The sequence below is a fragment of the Manacus candei genome, unplaced genomic scaffold (assembly GCF_025592945.1).
Source record: "Manacus candei isolate 608988 ecotype Guabito, Panama unplaced genomic scaffold, ASM2559294v1 h1tg000067l, whole genome shotgun sequence".
In the NCBI taxonomy this organism is placed as follows: Eukaryota; Metazoa; Chordata; class Aves; order Passeriformes; family Pipridae; genus Manacus; species Manacus candei.
Genome location: NW_026138115.1, coordinates 3,872,313 through 3,891,506, shown reverse-complemented (window position 1 = coordinate 3,891,506; position 19,194 = coordinate 3,872,313). Strand labels below are relative to the sequence as shown.

At 36.4% G+C, this 19,194-nt stretch overlaps 1 protein-coding gene across 2 annotated transcripts in view; it reads left to right on the top strand.

The window, feature by feature from the left end:
• Window positions 1-19,194, top strand: part of DGLUCY (D-glutamate cyclase) — a 46,640-nt gene that overhangs the window by 4,658 nt on the left and 22,788 nt on the right. The window contains exons 2-3 of one of the 2 annotated variants that reach the window (XM_051806634.1): window positions 13,436-13,511; window positions 16,235-16,346. In XM_051806634.1, the coding sequence (XP_051662594.1) occupies window positions 16,244-16,346 (103 nt within the window). In that variant the 5' untranslated portion in view covers window positions 13,436-13,511; window positions 16,235-16,243. Of the gene's footprint in view, window positions 1-13,435; window positions 13,512-15,271; window positions 15,337-16,234; window positions 16,347-19,194 lie in introns of those variants that run through there. The other variant, XM_051806633.1, reaches the window with a different exon arrangement.

Sequence of the window (19,194 nt, the reverse complement as noted above, 5' to 3'; positions counted from 1 at the left end):
AATAAGTGAAAAGAAGTGGCACATAAATGGAGGGAGAAAGACATTTTTTTAAAAGCGTAGATGAAAGCTGATAAGTTCATTTCCACAACTTGGCGTATTTCAAAGATTTTGCATCTGTTAAATTATCACAGACCAAAAAGAGATTTATTGAAATGAACAGTATTGCAGAGGTTCCTTTTCCCTTTATCTTGAGAAAAGTTGTATGATTATTGACTTTGAACCTACTCTTTTAAATTAAAAAAGATAAGATGTTCACATGAATTGAAATAACAGAAGAGAATCCTGAAATAAATGGATAAATTAAGGAAAATATATTCTAGAGTCAGTTGGTGTTTCTCCTGGAGTTTGAGAAGAACTTGGATCTTCACAGAAAGAAGTATAAAAAACTCCCATTAATTTCAAGTACTGTATCAGGTGACTGGAAGGCACCTCTTAACATAGTGTAATATTATATAACATAATACAATATAACATAGTATAATATTATATAACATAATATAATATGATTTAATATAAGCAGTGTTACAAGTAAAAACTCCTTTGGAAGGACCAGGAAAATGTTTTGATGAAAGATTTGAAAGATTGTCCTTAGTTTTAAAGAACAAAAAGAAATTAAAATGGATTATAGAAACAGTAGATAAACATGTTTGCATGAACATGGCCTAGATATAAAATACTGCTGTGAAAAAGCAGGTAGTAAAAGCTATAATGGTAGATTGCAATTTTTCAATACATCTAAAAAAATGGGGATTTTTAACTTTACTTGCCTAATTGACAGTAAACTGTATGACTTGGAACTAGAGCTATCAGGTAACTGGTACCTGTTACGAGCAATTCTGTCATTTCATTAATATTTTTCTTAAATGCTTCATCCCATACTGATTTATTTAGATACAGGATACAAACTAGGGTATCTCTAGCTTAGCATCCTGTCTCCAGCGCTTGCCAAGAGCAGCTGTGTAGTGTCATGACAGTCTGTGGTTTTGTTTGGTTTGACAATGCAGTCCCTGAGTAAAGACCTCCATTTTTTTGCTTTGACTTTGCCATTTGCTGCTTTCATCTGATGACCCATAATGATTTAGTTACAAAAGAGAGTGAAGAATTGTTACCTTTTATCTCCTCCATGCTTGTGTTGCATCTGCCCCTATTTCATAGGCAAACCCAGAATGTGAAGCACTAGCCCACTCCACTTCAAAATATCCAGTAAAATATTTGCTGTAGATAACCTGCTGTAGATAGAGGTTATGCACCAAGCAGTTGCAGTTCTTTCAGTAATCCATGCATGGTCTCATTTATTTCATTTTTCTTAGGCAGAGTGCTTCTGGGGGAAACCTAGGTTATTTAAATGTTAGAACACTCAGTTCCAATACACCTCTTTTCTAATATAAAGTGTTTGCTGTGACAGTCTTTCAAGAGGGTATCAAACCTCAGTTGGCCAGAAGGCATTTTACACTCCTTTTGTAAATTCCTTAGGATTTGCATTTTCTCTGAAGTGTTAGACTTCAATGTAAAGAAATGTCCCATTAAGCATTTTTCCTTTGGCTGTCCTTTATTAAATCTGGCTAAGAGTGAGGTTTGGCATCTTCCTCCTTACAGCATGTTATATTCAAACTTACTTTTCTGTTATGACTGCTTCTTACTGTATTGATGGGGAACATGACAGCAGTGCAGATTATTGACATTGTAAATAACTCCATTAACACTGAGGTACTTCAAATCCCTCACCTTCCAGCATTTTCTGGTATTTTATAAAGATTTACACCAGTACCACATCTCCCTCCATTTTCAAAAGAACATATTTCTGTTCAACCAGATTTTATTCTACCAAACCCACCATGTAATTGCAGAAATCCTGTTGTAAATTATTTGCTTCTCGTTGGACTGAGTGTTGCCTTCCTGCAACTCTTGTGAGATGCACCTTCAAATAGGAAGTCAAATGAGGGAAACCCCACAGATTCTTAGAATTACTTGTAATAAGCAGTGAAGTTAGTGTATGACTTTGACTATATTGCTTGTTCTCTGAGTAACAGTCTTGCTTTATCCCCAGCCAGCAGCCAAGCCCTACACAATCGCTCACTCACTCCCCCACCAGTGGGATTGGGGAGAGAGTTGGAAGGGTAAAAGCCAGAAAACTTATGGGTTGAGACAGTTTAATTGGGAAAGCAAACACTGCACATGCAAGCAAAGAAAAACAAGGAATTAATTTACAGTTTCCCATGGGCAGGCAGGTGTTCAGCCATGTCCAGAAGAGCAGGGCCCCATCATGTGTAACAGTTACTTGGGAAGACAAACACCATCACTCCAAATGTCCCCTCTTCTTCCTTCTTCCTCCCACTTTATATACTGAGCATGATGTCATCTGGTCTGGAATATCCCTTTGGTCAGTTTGGGTCAGCTGCCCCAGCTGTGTCTCCTCCCAACTTCCCATGCAGCCCCAACTTCTACGAAAAGCAGAAAAGGCCCTGGCTCTGTGTAAGCCCTGCTCAGCAATAACAAAAACATCTCTATTATCATAACTGCGTTCAGCCAAATCCAAAACACAGCCCCATACTAACCACAGTGAAGAAAATTACCTCAGCCAGAACCAGCACAGTAACGTGTATCTACAATGTGGCCTTACAATGTCTTCCCACAAAAGCATTTGGTTTTGGGGGTAGTGAGTTGTGAGATGCTTGCCATAAGTCTTTAGATAAAAAATTGGTTAAACTGTTCCACTGTGAGACAGTATTTTTCTTTAGAAAACTATGTGATTGAAGAAGTGGACAGGCGTGAGGTACTGGTTTGGTTTATACGTAAGAGAAAATAATTACTTTTGGATAGCAAGTACCAAAACAACAGAATTATAAATCATTTGGGGTTGGACATGAACCCACTACAGTACTGGAGCACTATCCTTTGATGGATATATAGAGAGGAGATGAAGGGGATTTCTGAAAAAATATGAGTCCCTCACTGCTTTTGACAAACAGTGAGTGTTAATCCCTTTTTTAATCTTGTGTTTGAAGGCAGGCCAGAACCACGTTTTCTGTAGCCTTTTATGTACCCTTTCTGACTTCGGATAGGCCATGTAGAAGTAATCATGCCCTCTCCTAAGACAACAGTTGCCTCATCTTCCCAGTGCCTCTCTTTCTCTGCAGAAGTAAATGCCTTCTCATTCCACCTACACACCCCAGGAGAGCAGCCTTCCCCCCACTCCCTGCCTCTGCCACAGTAGCAGCAGCATCCATTTGTCTTCAGTTACAGAGTTAAGGATGTTATTGTCACTATTGAAGGTGGCGCCGTGCATCTCACATCATCACTTGTCTCTTCCTTTTAGTGTTTTCACCTGTCTAGGTTGAATGTTCACAGTGCAGCCTCTTATATAGTTGAAGCTTTGGGCTACAATTTAGTCTGGTTTGGCCCTATTGATCTGATTGTTCTGTTTGGTTTTGTAAACTTTATTCCTGTTGAGATTCCTAAAAGTGACTAATATAGAAATCATATACTCTTATTAAAACAGAGCCTTGTCTAGAATAACAGTAAAACCAAAACATTTAAAGAAAACCTGTCTATCTTTCTTATTAATAACCGTACCGTCCCATGTCTTTAGAGTGTTCCTTGCTAATCTTTAGTTATTTACTTTGGAGAGGCTTATCTCTTCTCTTTCTTGGTTATTTACTTGTCTTATATCTACCTATTAAGTCCACATATCCATGCAATAAGTATCCCGACAGTCAAGTCACCTACAATATTCATAAGTCATTTCAAAGAAGCAACAAATGTATTCTGATTTATTACAAAAAGATCTAATGAATTAATTCTAAGTGTTATTTTATGTGGTATTGAGGCTATTTTCAGCAAAAGTTTCAATCTCTAATTGAAAACATACAGCTTTACCAAAAGGACAAGTGTTCAGTGCAGGTAAGGGATATAGTTACTATAAAGGTCAGAAATTGGTTGTTCACCAGAAATACTTGTTTATCAGGTACAAAATGAGCGATCCATAAGCTTGGTATCCTCTCTATTCCTGTTTATTTTTAAGAAAGACATTTGAGATACTTGACTTCTACAGAGCTTATGAACCAAGATCGCTAAGTTAAATGCATTTCTGTTAATATTCTTAGCTATTTTTAATATACGTAGATTATATCCTACACAATGCCCGCTTATGTGCACTTTGTTTCACATATTTTCTTTTGTATACTTAGTAACCATGGAAAAGTCACATACAGATCATTCTATCCTTTGAACTATAAGATACTCAATTTGGACTGTCTTTTATTTTGTTGATTTTATACAGTCTTGAAATAACTCTCTTTAACTGAGAACACTTCGTTTTATGTGATCAACCGTGGAATGAATGCATATATATTATATATATATACACACTTTTTTTTCTGCCTAGAATTTGAAACCAAGTACTGATAGCAATATTTTCCTTCTTCAAAAGGAGTGGAAAATATTGTGTAATATTTTCCAAACTGAAGCTGGATCTACTCAGAATGCTTGGTTTTTAAACTTTCCACTGAAAGGGGGGGGAAGCATTTTTATTATTTGATACAAAGGACACAGATTTCCTTATTTTTATATATGGTTTCATATTTTTTTACATCCCTTCTGGCAAACTATATCTTTGATGTCAAGCAAGAAAGTCTCACTTCTTTCCAGCCTCATATTTTCGTACTCCAGTAAACTTACATTATTTCTGACAATTTTCCCATGAACACAATGATTGTATATCTCATGTATCTGCACTTTGAAGTGCCTAAAAGATTAAAAATTAGCCTTGTATACCAAACTTTCTAGTCAAAGTCAGTTAATTTACAAAGACAAGTAGTATGAGAATAGAGAAGAAATTTCCATTAGGGAAATCTGTCAGTAGAGAATGGAGTTTTAAAGTCAGTAGCTACCATCATCTCTTCAAATGTTTTAGTAGTAGTAACTATTTTTTTTAATAGCAGTCTTCTACTGCTCCATCAGTCTGACTGGAAATCATAGCAGTTTCTAGTAACTGATGCCTATTCATCTTCCTTTTAACTGATCAAAATTCTCTCTCTTCAATGTGTAATGAGAAACACCTCAATCCTGTATTCAAATTAAAATGTTCTTCTATCTTTGCATATTATTAAAAATACTCCCTGATAGTTATGATATAGCAATGTATCATACAACATACCTTGCTCTATATGATTTTTGTTTGGTTTTGTTTCCAAGTAGCTGAACAATTATCAGTTTTGTAGATTTATTCTTTTTCCATTCAGAAATGCTGATCCTAAATACTCCATTTTCAAAATTCTAGATGGTCCCAAAAGTGTACCTTCATACTAATTATATTAGAAGAGAAACTAGGTAACTAGGCCTAGGTTTGAACCAAATTCACTGGTCCCTTTCTTCCACAATCAAAACCCCACACATTTGACTAATCTTTTGGAGACAAACCCCACAGCTTTTCTGAGTTCAGTTTTTGCAAATGTGAATGCTCTGTTTTAATGGTACATTTACACTTGGAGCATGTTAATGCAGGCTGCTGAGTGCTTTTAATCTGTCTTGTCCTTTTTCACTGCGTATACGGTGTAGTCTGACCCTTTTTGGGGAGAAGATATTGCTGGAAATAGCTAATTAACTTTATTTGGAACACCCTTGTAAGAGGCTTGTCTCAAGAGGAAATGTATTTATGGGATTAGGATTAAAGGAATTTGTAGATTGCATTCTAATATAAAGATAGTTTAGTTACTTTTAAATATATTAGCTTTGGAACTGGAATCCTAGTGAAAGAATCCATGCAAAATTCTTAGCATTTGCATCTAGACAGTTTTCCAAGTAAATTAATTTGGGAGGTAGCTACTGGAATCTATATGATATGCTGCAAACTGGAGTTATATGGGATAAAGTCCACTTGGCTATCAGTTTTTATGTTAACTTCTACAGACAGAGAAATCACCTTTAGCTTCAAAGGTTCTGTACCAGAGGTCATGAAATGCTGGAAGGATAAACCAGCTAGGTTTTGTCAACGTTTTCTCTTCTGCTGAGCTCTTTCTTAGGTATGCATTATTGATCCCTGTCAAAGTTAGGGTATGGGGCTTTATGTAGCTTTAATTCTATCTTCTGAAGAATACTGTTTTAATAATATTTTTAATTATTTGGATTTTATGCATATACTAATGACAATATGAAACTGTTCAGGCACTGTGATGTAATGTAAATTGAAAATCTGTTTTAGAGAAGGAGGAAAATTCAACCAGATCAAAAGCTATTGCTAAAACAAGCCAAGAGTCTTTTCCTATTTGAAAACAAAATAAAGCAAAACTTAGCACATTCTCCATACTTCAGATATATAATGAGTTATGTGAAAAAAAATCCAAGAACAAAAATGGTTGCTCCTAAAGCACCTCAAATAAGATAAATATCATAGAACTGTTTGGGTTGGAAGGGACCTTAAAGATCATCTGGTTCCAATCCCTCTCCATAGACAGGAACACCTTCCACTAGACCAGGTTGCTCAAAGTCCCATCTAACCCAACCTTGAACACTTCCAGAGGTGGGGCAGCCACAACTCTTCTGGGCAACCTGTGTCAGTGCCTCACCACACCGCCCTCTCAGGAAAGAATTTCTTCCTAATATCTAACCTAACCCTACTCTCTTTCAGTTTAAAGATGCTACTCCTTGTCCTATCAAATACCAAATGTGGGATATGGAGTTTTAAGGTACATTATTAAAATTGCCTGAGTGTCATGTATACAGAAACCAGGAAAAAGGATCAATAGCTGCTAAACAGACAAAACCAGAGCTACAACTTTTTTCCAAAGTGTATGGTTCATCAGTACTAGTTATAACTTATTTTATATCAAGGTTCTTAGCTTGTTCCATACACATGTGTTTATAAAAAGCATGTGTATTGCTTATATTTTTTTCTGTCTTTGTGCTAACTTTTCTGTCACATCTTTCTGTACATAGATCTGCATATAGTATATGGCTTGTACACAAACAATTATGCAGCTGAAGTACAATATAGCAAATGTTTAAGCACTTCATCTGTCCTTGAACTCAATAGGACTAATTCTCTACTTTTCTCTGTTACTTGTATTCATAGAAGTACTATAGGTTTGAGTCCTTAAACTGTAAGCTCTGAGGCAAGGTTTTATGCATACTACTTCTACCATATCTGGGAATAAAACTCTAAAAAAGAATAGTAGGAAGAGCTTAAATTTTTTGTTCTGTGTAGCTTCAGTACAAAATATGGGCTCAGCTCTTGAATTTGAGCACACCAAGATATACCAATCACTGTAGCTTATTTATATTTTAAAAATATAAAATGGGGTGGCAAATGTGTAAGACATTTTCAACCCTTACTTTCTTATTGTTTGGTAATGAAAATCAGAATTACGACATTAACATTTCTTTCGAGCGAGCTAACTAATGCTGCAGCATTATGAGTCATCTTTTAACACCAAACTGCTTTTTAAAAAAATGTTTTAATGGTGATAAAAGGTTTGAGGGTGATAGACATACAGGTCTTACTCTACCCATGGAACACAGGGAAAAGCAGTAAAAGTTCAGGATTAATTCTTTGAGCGAGAAAGGTGAACTGTATTTTTTCAACATCCCGAGTTCTTTGCTGCTACTGCTCATGAGTGCAGCAGTTTGGGGTATTCACTCTGTCCTTGTAAATGCATGGATCACAGTGTTATATTGTATATAATTATATAAGGCACTGAATGGCTACAGAGTGACAGCATTTTGTAAACCAATACCTGATCTAGTCTGTATCCAGAAACGTAGATGGGAAGTTCTTTGTCTGACCTATGCAAGGACCCAAGCCTAGCAGAGCCCCTGAACTGCTCCCTTGCACTTGCTGCACAGCCATGGTGCTGCTGGCACCAGTGGTGACACTCTGAGGGTACTGAGACAGACTGACTGCATCGGAACCCCCACATTGTGCAGGATCAGGCTGCCCAGGATAATTCAAAAAGGGCCCTTATCCTTTCCCTCAATTCAAAACTACTTTTTATCATGCTGCTCTACTCAGTGATGGTCAAACAGGCCCTGAGCTCTTGCAGATAGAGTGCAAACGTGCCTGCAGGTGCCTGGCTGCACCAAACAGACCATCAAGGGCAGTGTCCGAGTCATCGTGACATTTAATTGCTGTAAAATACCATAGTTGTCAGGTATGTAGTAATGAAAACATAGTAATGCAACCATAACTTGTCCATATCTTGGAGCCTTTCAAGTTGGAATGGGTGCTGCAGAACAAAGCTGTCCAGATATACTTCATGCAGATTAACATTTATTACATGGGCAGTGTGGATGCTCCAAGACAAAATAGCAGTCCAAATGCATAACATTTGCTATTACATAGCAGAGTTGCTAACAGAATTTACCTACACCCACTTCTGGAAGTTGCACTGAGGTATTCTTGCAGATCCTACCACTAATTCCCCTGATTAGCCAAATAGCACTGCTTAAGCCAGGAGGTTCATCAGGAAAATTATGTTTAGTCCTTTTGAGCTGTTCACGGTACTTCTTGGTCTAAGAGCTGAAGGAAGCAATGGAACAACAAAAGTCATTATCTCTTCATCCCAGGTATGTGTGGAGGCAGAGATGTTTGTTCTTGGTAGTGTTTGGAGAGGTCCAGTTCACTGGAGGTTCCCCAGACGCAACCTATTGAGACACATTTCAAGGACTGTAACTTTGCGTAAATACGTAGGCTGCAATAATTTCTGTAGTGACCATAGCCAAAAAGAATTGCTTGGTGAATGGTGATGGGTGCAGTGACTAGCACCTGCTGGCAGATGTGAACCCAAAAGAAATGGCATAATCATGGAGGTAGCCTGAATGACTTGACAGGAAAACATGACACACTTTTAGGAGCATGGTACTATTTTTATGGTGTGTAGATAGCACAGCATCACTTACCTGCTTACCTCCAGATGGAATTCCTTGGAAGGAATGAGCACCCCATCAGCTGTGTGACTGTGCATGACGTGACTGGGTGTAACCTAGGCGGCAACATACATTCTTATCAAAATAAGCACCTGTGGCTGCTACCTTGCCAACAAAGCAGTACAAGTCGCTCTACTTTGTCCTATGGACTTCCACTTTCTTTTGTCCTGAGTACGACTGGAAAGAAAAATTTTCCTCTCTTTAGAAATTTTTATCTAGCCAATTCCCATCACCTTGGCTGCTTTGTGCAGTGTGCTGCTAGCTGGCCAGTGCTGCCACAGGGGCAGGGGAGAGGTTGGCACTGATGTCCTGCAGGCAAGGTCCCCCAGTATTCTTGGACTGTCTGAGTGCCAGAAGAGTCTGAGAATTGATAGCTGGACCAAGCCCAGAGAATTGTGGAGAAGTTCCAAAGGTCTTCTGTAACTCAGTGTAGATTGGGAAACTATATTTAAATACCACCCTCATACCCTCACGTTTTTTTTCAATTTCTTGAAGTTGAATAAGCACATCTTGTCATCTTATATGAAAACAACCTCTGCTGGATCATTTGCTGTCTCTTCTTATTGCAGCTGCTGAGTATTCCTGTCAGCAAAGTCAGAGGTATGGAAGTAGCAGTTTTAAATCTCGATGAAGTCCTTAGGTGTGTACCGTATCTTACTGGAGGTGCATGTAAATGACTGTTTGAAAACTTGTTGGTCATGTGTTTTTGTAAGGTGATGAGGCAGGAATGTAGGTATTAGGATATGATTCAAGGAGTTGGAAGGGAGTATGAAGTCATGAGGCCTAATCCTTCGCAGCATGAAAAAGCTTAAACTGCTGGGATCTTGCATAGGTTGTGCCCATGCAAGGGCAGGGCTGTGGTGAGAACTGTTTTCTACTCTCTGCCCATATTTCTCCACTGGAGAAATAATTTATTTTGTCCCAGAGTAGAAACTGAGTGTAGAATAATACCAGTGCAGTGGTCACACTAACATGCAGTGCTCTCTGAAAGGGCTGCTTTGAAACTGGTGTGGGTTTCTGTTTTTTGTTCTGTTATTTTATCAAGAGAAACTAAACATTGTATGTCTTTTTTGCAAGTAAATAAGATTGCATCAAAGATACATTGATTCTGTCATCAGTTTCTCATCCTGACATAGTCTGCAGGATCTTGAGTATAGGCTAGCTGCCTTAAGCAGCACACAGAACACTAATGGAAGCTAATTTAAATTTCTATTTGCAGTCCTCAAAGGTGCATAAACTTCAAAGGTAAATTCCCTGTATTTCAAATGTAAAGTTAAATCATAATTTGCTGGATGAAGCACTGTCTGAAAATACACAAAGCATACCCCTTTTGGAATGATACACAGAGAACTTCTGTGCTTTGAAATGATTCATAGCAGATGCAAAGAAAAAGGATCATTAATTGATTCTTCAAATAAAAGATCACAAGTGTAACTGAGAGACTGTTGGAAAATCAAATGGACTAAATTTCAGAGAAGTCTATGCTTTACACAGAAGTCTCCTGGCAGAATTTCAGATCAGCTTGATGATTAAACAGCAGGTCATTTAAAGTGTGTTTATGCTAACAAGTCTCTGTAACCATATTCATACTAGGGCAAGGCATAGTACACAAAGCATTTGTTAGATTGTAATTAGTTTAGATTACTTTCCATTATGTATCAGTAAAGGCAGCCCATGGGCTGGCTCATATTTCAGTTACCCTGCTGTTTCTGTTCATGAGGCAGTAGCTTTGTGTAAGATATCTGCGTGATAATATCTAAAAAAACCTGCCTAGCAGTGTGCAAGTGACCCTTGCACTTTCTTGGCCAATGAACCCATACATGCCACCACCCATTCTTATTATCAAACTTTAAACTGAAAATAGGACAAAAGTGATATAAGCAATGCAAGATTGTATTTCGTAAGTGTTTGGGCTCCTTGCAAGCAAGTCACTGCATTAAACCATATTCTTATTGGTGTATCAGTACCACTGGAGAAACAGGCCTGTAATCTCTAACACCAGAAACTGGTGTTAACTACTTTGCAGTCCTCAAACCTACTTGTTTATTACTTTTACTGATGGTACTTTTTACAGGCAGTGTATTCTTGGGTGATCCATTTTTGAAACCACAGAAATACTATGTTTTTAGCTTTATTTCATTAATTAACTTGACATGTAAAGGCAAAGCAATCACACTGACACTTCTGAAGGATGTTTTAATCCTTTGTGTTATTATGTAATTTTTTGATTCATTTTTATCTGGTGTGGTTTAGCACAGCAGTACGGACCCACCCACTGCATCTCAAAGTGTAATCCTTCTGACACTTAAATGACATTTTTCCATTTTCTTGTGTAATGAATAATTTACAATGTGGGCCTGTAACAAATCTATGTTCATATTTAAATATCTGCAAAATTTACAGATTCGCTTTTTCATGTTGAAAGCTCTAAGGTAATATAAAATGTTTCACTTACTGCACTTCCTTCTTTTTCTCTAAAGAGATTATGTTCTGCAGCTTGTAAAAATGGTTTATAAACTACAGCTCAGTCAACAATTCAATGTAAAGATACATTACTTTGCAAGGCTAGTTGGTGGTTCCACTGTCAAAAATTAAGGAGAAAATAATTAGAAAAAATATGCTTAAGCCAAGCCTGTCTGTAATATTAAAAGGGGAGAGATATACATATTTATATGTATGTATATGTACACGCACACACACACACACACGTGAGTATAGGTAGGTTCGGAGGAGTATAAATCTTACAAGTCTGGGAAACCATTTGTGAATTTATTGTGTGTTATGATTTCTGAAGTTAGATTATTTTGTCTCAGACTGGGAACAGGAAAAGCTCATTTAAGATTGAAAACTGAGAACTTAAGGTACAACTGAGAGATACATCAAGTATATAAATTAAAAAGAGCTAGTGAGAGGAGAGAAAGCATCCAAACTCCCATATTGCTGAGGGCACAGTCAGATAAACCAAGGAAGGAAGTGCTACGAAGATCAGTCCAACTTGGAGTTATGGAGATAGAGGTCTGAGCTTAGGGAGAAAAAACTGCAGAGATAAAGGCACACTGTAGACAACAGAAAAGGGAGGAAACAAGAAATAGCCTGGGACATGCAGAGAGGCTATTCTGTCCATCATACAAGTCATCTGAAAGGCAAGGCAGCTTCTTTATTAAATCCTGTCTGGAATTACATTTTTCTTGCTTCATGTTGGGTTTCATATTATTTGGCAAAGGTGGATGGTATTGGTCACTTTTTCCAAGCATTACTTCGCATTTTTAACTCTTAACTTGATGTGCAGTAACTAACTTTGTTTCCATACAGGGCTTGGAGATAGGAAGTTGTGAGTCTCTTAAGTTATATGACAGGCAAGGTGTCATGGTTTGGGAATGGTATTCCCCAATTTATTACTCCCACTAAAAAGAAGTACTCCCACTCTCTCCCTCTGGTGAGAGACACAGAAGACAGGGATCGCGGGTTGAGATAAGAACAATTTATGGAAATAGCAATGAGATAAGAAAACGAACAGAATAGCAACAATATTAATAACAAAAACATACAAAAATAGGGTGATTCACATGCAAAAATACCCACTGAAGACCCTAGGCAACAATGAACAATGGTCCCCATGCTTTTGTTCCACCCAAAGCCACACTCTCCATCCCAGCAGCAAGAGTCCCTTATTTCCACTCCGTGGTGATGACATGGGTGGTACAGAATAGCAACCTATACACACCCACATGGCTTCCTCCCATCACCCCTACTGTGAAAAAATTAACTCTGTCCTGACTGAAATCAGGACACAAGGATACGCCTCTTGAGAGCAGCATGGTTTTTAACAGGATAAAGTAACATTCCTCTCAACATGCCCTTTTTCTTTCATGAGTTATGGGATTCAGGGTAAATAGAGCATATTTTTTACAATTAGTTATGAAGATGAGGCTTAGAACCAGTCCCATTCCAGTCCCCTCAGCAAAGATCGGCACTTTATTACACTGTCACCTGTACTCAACTAGGGCTCTGAGAACAGCATGTAGAAATGCTTAATGACTTAGAGCTTCACATGGCAACAAGGGATCACAATTTCAAATAAAAAAATATTCACCCTCTAAATCTGGCTTTCCTGAAAATTGTTGTTGTCGGGGTAGTGGGATATTTTGGAAATCAGCTGGGCCAAATTAATCAGGTAGAGTGTATTCACTTAACTCTACTGGAGTGGTGCTGCAGAGATATATATTAAATGAAGATGTCAACCAACAATTTTATGTTACTTATTAAAGCCATACTCAAGATCCGTTTAGAACTTTTACCAAAGCTCGTACATATCTGTACTTCCTGACTGCCACTGCAATGCAAAGAAAAGTTTTTTCTTGAATATATATCTATATCTTTTTAATATAATGTCATTTCAATACAATATTGCTTCTGACAAATGGATTCATTATTCTGAACTACTGATCTAGCATAAGCCATACTGCCATCAGTGTCTGATCATACAGCTCCTTACATTATTCTCATCTCTTTCCAGCTTTGAAGTTTCATCATGCTTGTCAAGATCTGGAAGTGCAGCTCAGGATATAGTAGTGTCCACAAATCAGTAGTGGGTAAGTGCCATCTTAATGTCTCAAATAGCAATATATTTTAATATTTATTCATTTAAGTTCAGTAAATAAACTCAAGATAAACATGAAATACATTATCTTCATGTAAACCTCTAAAAAGAAAAGCACTTACTGTGTTTCTGTTATGGAACCAAAAGGTTCTTCATGAGTGAACTTAATACTTCAGTGCTACAAAGCTGTACAATGTTAGTTGTTGGTGTTGTAAGTCAGTGAGTCTGATGTGAGCAACATGACTGAAAACAAGATCTTTTTTCAGACTGGTGCTTTAAGTATGAACTTTATCATTATGCAGACAGTAAGCGACCTGCTTTCCAAATGCTGTTTACCCAGGATTCTATCTGGCATGCTTTAGAGGTTCATTCCATTAAAGGCAACACACTGGAAAGCCAAATCTTAGGGTCCCTTTGTGGAGGGAAGCATAGGATACCCTCAGGCACAACAGCCATTTTATATGCACTCTCAGGATCTTTTCTTTTAAGGCCTTTTTAACACTTATTCTTTATTTGTATCATGATCCAGCATATCCTCATGAGATAACTGGTAGTTTCAGATAATTATAAGCATCTCAGAAGAAAATTAAAGGAATTGTAAAACCTCTGCCAAGGCACAGACCCTGATAACTGATTAACCACTGTATCAGGCTGTTTAGTTAGAGTGCTGCTTGGGGCCCCCATGAAGCCAGTCTCTACACTTCATTAAGCATCCTGATGGCACAAGGAGGAAAAGATACTTTAAGACCCAGGTTATCTTGGTGCTTCTCCCTAGTCATTCCAAGCACACCATAGTCATGATAGCTGCAAGGATTTTTCAGGAAGTTCTAGAGCTGGTTGGGGAATCTAAACCTGACATAGAGAAATAAAAATATAGAAAAATCTAAACCTAGCATAGAGAAATAGCATACTGCATAGAAACCAGCCATTCCTGGGCAAGTCATGTAGGAAAAGCTAGGTTTTACTATGAACATCTAACAGTTTTTATTATCTACCCAAATTTAGCAAATAATAAACAAGAATAACAGCATAATCTATTACTGATATTATACAGTAAATACAGTGATTTAAAGTTATAACTCAGAATGTTAATCCTATTGAGTTTTCCCTATTATTATATAAAATCACCACGGGAAGGTGAGTTTTGTTTCAGTCTGCTCTTATACAAAGTTAATGTTTAAATTATTCACTTTCTAACAAGTCATCAACAACATATGTTTATTCTCAGGTAGGAGCAAGAGGCCCAAGTGCTTCTGTAAAGTACCTACAGCCAACATTTTGGCATGACTGGTATTCATAGTCCTATTTTTGTGCAGCTTACGGAATGATAATGTAAAGTAGCAAAGTAGAGAAGAATTAGAAAGTAGTAAGTTAGAATTCAGAAAAAAAACCCTAGTGTTTTGTTTTGGCTGACAATGTTATATAAAAATTTCAGAATACCCAACCTAACCTCTCTGAATTCTGAAAAGCTTTGGGAAAAGCTTTGGGAAAGTTTTGGACTGACTAGGATGAAAGTACAATTTCAGTCAAAACATATCACTGATCTTCAAGTTAATTAAGGAATGATTGCTCAGAGGTACAAGTTTTCACAATATTCCACTCCACTGTGAGAGTGAAACTTTGTACTGTAATAGGTATAACACAAAAACTGTGGACCTTTAACAGAAAAGTTAACTTTTGCTAGAAGGTTGTAACACCTCATTATACATTAATTTACTAGCATCTTTTAAAAAGAGCAGCACCACTTCTATTGTATTTATTACTTCTTATGAATGACATCAAGAATGACTTCTTCTGAATTAAAGGAAAACTTGGAGGTTGGTAATTCGAATACTTGGAGGATAGTTCAGTTTCTTTACCTAAAAGTGACCAAAGTTAAAATCTTAAGCAGACAAGTTATTATTTTACCCTGATTTAACTCTTACTTTTTCCTAATAGTGATGTAATAAACCCTTTTTAGTTATTAGGTAGTTTAGTTGAGAAAAAAACTGTTTGAACTTCATCTGGATTGCAGAAAAAAAGACATTTAAAACCTTTAAAAGATGTAAAAAGAGACAGATATTGCCTGTAATTAGGGTACTTACTTCTTTGCCTACTCCAGATTGTATGACAAGTGACTTAAACATCTATATGTCTGCTTTCTGAGTGGAAGAATAGCCATGGGAGTATTCACTTCTACATAATTAATATTTGAAAAGCATAATACCTGTGGAATGTACTACAATGACATTTTCTGAATATAGTTCTCTCTTTACTGCAAGGTTGCCTTGCTAATTGTCTAAAAGCATTTTGATTAGAAAAATAATATTACAGATTATAGCTTGGTAGGTAAATCCGCTTGTGCTTTTGGAATTTTAAAGTTACAATGAATTTTGAAAAAGTGAATACTCTAGAAAATGAATATTTATCAGGAAAGAAAGAAGTCTGTTTCTTACATTACAGACCAGCAAAATTTTGCATTTTATCCGAAATGTTAAAAAGCATGTCTCCAGCTAATTTATTGAAAGATTCCATTTATACGTAGTCATAAAATGTCAGTGAGATAACCTTTTGACTTGGAACTGCCTTTTGAGTTATAACTTAGAATTTCCCAGTGATAACAGCTTTGGTGAAACACAAGGAGGAAACTTAAGCTAAGTTCTCCAGAAAATCAACATTTAAGATGTCAAAAAAAAAGTGCATTGTGTTTAAATTTATAATTATCTTTCTGTTAAGGATGAAAAGATGCTTTTGACAGGAGGCTTGAAATCTCTCCTTCCCCATGTGTTAAGAAGAATAATTCGATTAAACAGACTCAGTGTTAGTAATACTTCAGGCATGGCAGAAGGTAAGTAAACCTAACTGCTCTTTGTGCAAAAATGGTTCCATTTTAGATTCATAACTATATGTTTTCTTTTTATTGTTTGTGAAGGAATGTAGAAATATCAAAAGCACTGAAATAAAACAAAAGAAAATGTTAAGTTGATAAATATTAAATTGAAAATGTTAAGTTCTTGGGTGGTTTTGAAATCACATTGTAAACACCTGACAGTGGTTTTTAGACAGAAAGCTACATCAGAGGAAATATACCATTGTACCTGAATAACATACATGGACTTCATTTGCAATCCCTCAGCTCCCAGTTGTGTCATTGAGAAATTATGGATGCAGGAAATACTTGGCAAATCTTTAACCGAATCTGGTTTTTTTCATGTTATTATCACATGTGTAGAATGACCTACTGTGTTCTTTACAGAGACATTGCTTTACTTAAGACATCAGATATGCTTTGGGGAAGAATTTAAAATATATAGTTACAGCAGTGGTTTTCTGCTTCATTTGTTGCAAAGGTGGAAATTACTGACTCAGCAAGAATGGGAGTTGTAAGGGGGAGGGAAAAATTAGTGTTATACTCAGATAACTGAATGCATTCTGGAAGATCAGTTTTTGTCTTGCCTCTCATAGCTGGACTTCTACAGAAGCAGAGAAGTCTGTCTTTGGTCTGATCAACTTTAAAATGTAACAACTAAAAATACTGTGGCAAATAGCTGATCAGCAAAGCTGTGTGTAGTAGCATTACTATAATATAAGAATGTTAAAGGTCATTTTCTAGATCATAATGAGTCTTGAAATTGTGTTTTTCTTTTCCATCAGAACATAAGTTGAAAAATAATAACAAAAAAAGTTATAATGTTAATAATCTGGAGTTTGCCCCAGCTGAATTTTTAAGTGCGTGTATTGCTGCAGTAAGTTCAAATGTATTGGTTCTAACATTTCAAAAAAGTATTGTTGACATACAAAATGAGTTTTTGAGCATACAGCTTCATTATACAAAGACTAAAAGAACTATTGGAACACTTAAGTAACTGGAATTTCTCAGAATCCTTAAAATTGCGTTACGTTGTTGTTATGATGCACAAGCAAACCAATTATTTCTTGCTGTCCTCATTGTCATTCACCAGAGAAATTAAAAGCTCTTTCTAAACTTCTCTGAATTAGGACATGAGCGTGTTGAATTAATGCCCAGGTTGATCAGCACATCCAGTTTCACTACTGTTGCTTGTGAATACATTCATAATGATGGCTCCATAATGCAAGTGAATATGTGACAAGATAAAGGAAGGAAAAAGTATTTTTTCATTGATACGAAAAAAGTAAGGGTAGCTATTGGGAGCAGCAGTAAAATTCTGAAAATGTTATAATGAAGTTTCCTGAGTTTATCCAATATTTTCCTGCAGGTTCAGTCTGTCAGCTATAACTAGTATGTTAAATTCAGCACTGTCTGAGTTGAATGCACCAAATAAAACCATAATTTTAAGAATTCATGAATATCACTAGCAAAGTAGAAAGTACCTGTGGATTTCTTATTGATGGTAGGGAATGAAGTTGAGGGGTAACCGAATGTAGTGTTTTATTCAGTGATAAATTTAGTATGTTTATTTAACAAAAATATTTTTCTGTGTTTAGCAAGAAGCTCTTTCTGTATTTAGTAACTTCTGCCAGTAATAAAATGAATTTTTGCGCTGAGTACGCCCAAGAGAGCAGTTTGTGGGCAAATTCAGTATGCAAATACATGCTCACCTCAGCCTTTGCTTTGCATTTTTCCATCAGGAATGGAATTTTATCTTTGGATTTCTTTGTTAGCTTTGGTCAAGAGTAAGATTTGGCTGATTTCCTACAACCTTTGAAGGCAGATCATTGATTTAAAGATTGGATGACAGGTTAATGCAGTATTTAAGACAGTGAGTGCATCTATGCAGCCTCCTACTCACCTGACTGATATCAGACAGTAATGGTAATGACTTTTCAAGAAAGTATCAGTACCAGAGTTAGGGACTGTTAATTGCTGGGTATATACACCACAGACAAGTTGTACTCCAAGTTTCCTCTAAGTATTTGAACAGCTGACATTTACATGCAGGAAAATTTAAATGGCATTGGTATTAACTACTACTGTTTAGAAAATAAATTTTTGCTAAATAAATGAATGGGACCTTTCTTCAGTGGTACTTATTGCAAAAATGTTAATGTCTTTAGAAGCTATTTTATGGTAGTAGTCAACAACCTTTTAAATCAGAGCTGATTCCAAGTTAAGGAAGTGTAGCAGTTTGTTTTTGGTTTTGGGTTTTTTTAGGTTTTTTTTTATTTAGCAATAGTGGAAGTGACTGAGGATCAGTGGACAGGCAAGAGTTTATTTCCAAACTCTAATCATGTCTGTTTAATTGCAGCCCACAATAAAATTCTACAGTCAAGAAATTCTAAAGAATGGGCTACAAACCAACATCAAGATACCAGGGGTTTATTGTTGTACTGAACATGATCTGTAGCTCGGTATTGTGAAAAATAATTATGAAAGTAGCCTTTCCTTGGCTCTGGGCTAACATTTGCAAAGTAAAGCATTTTCCTACAGAACACTAATTCCCCAGGTTAGGTAATAAATTATGTTTATGTATAAATTCATAGAAATGTTTATTAAAGTAATTATGCTGTCTTCATATTCTACTAATACCCATGCCTGCCAACTATTTTAGCTGTGAATGACTTCACATACAGAGTACATCTAGCTATGATTTTTGAAACATTTCAAGAAGTTGTTTAATTTAATTGCAGCATTCTGAATCGAAAATTTCCTTCAGGTAATTTTTTATAGACTATCTAAAGAAATCTATATGGAAAAGTTATTGTTTCACAAACAG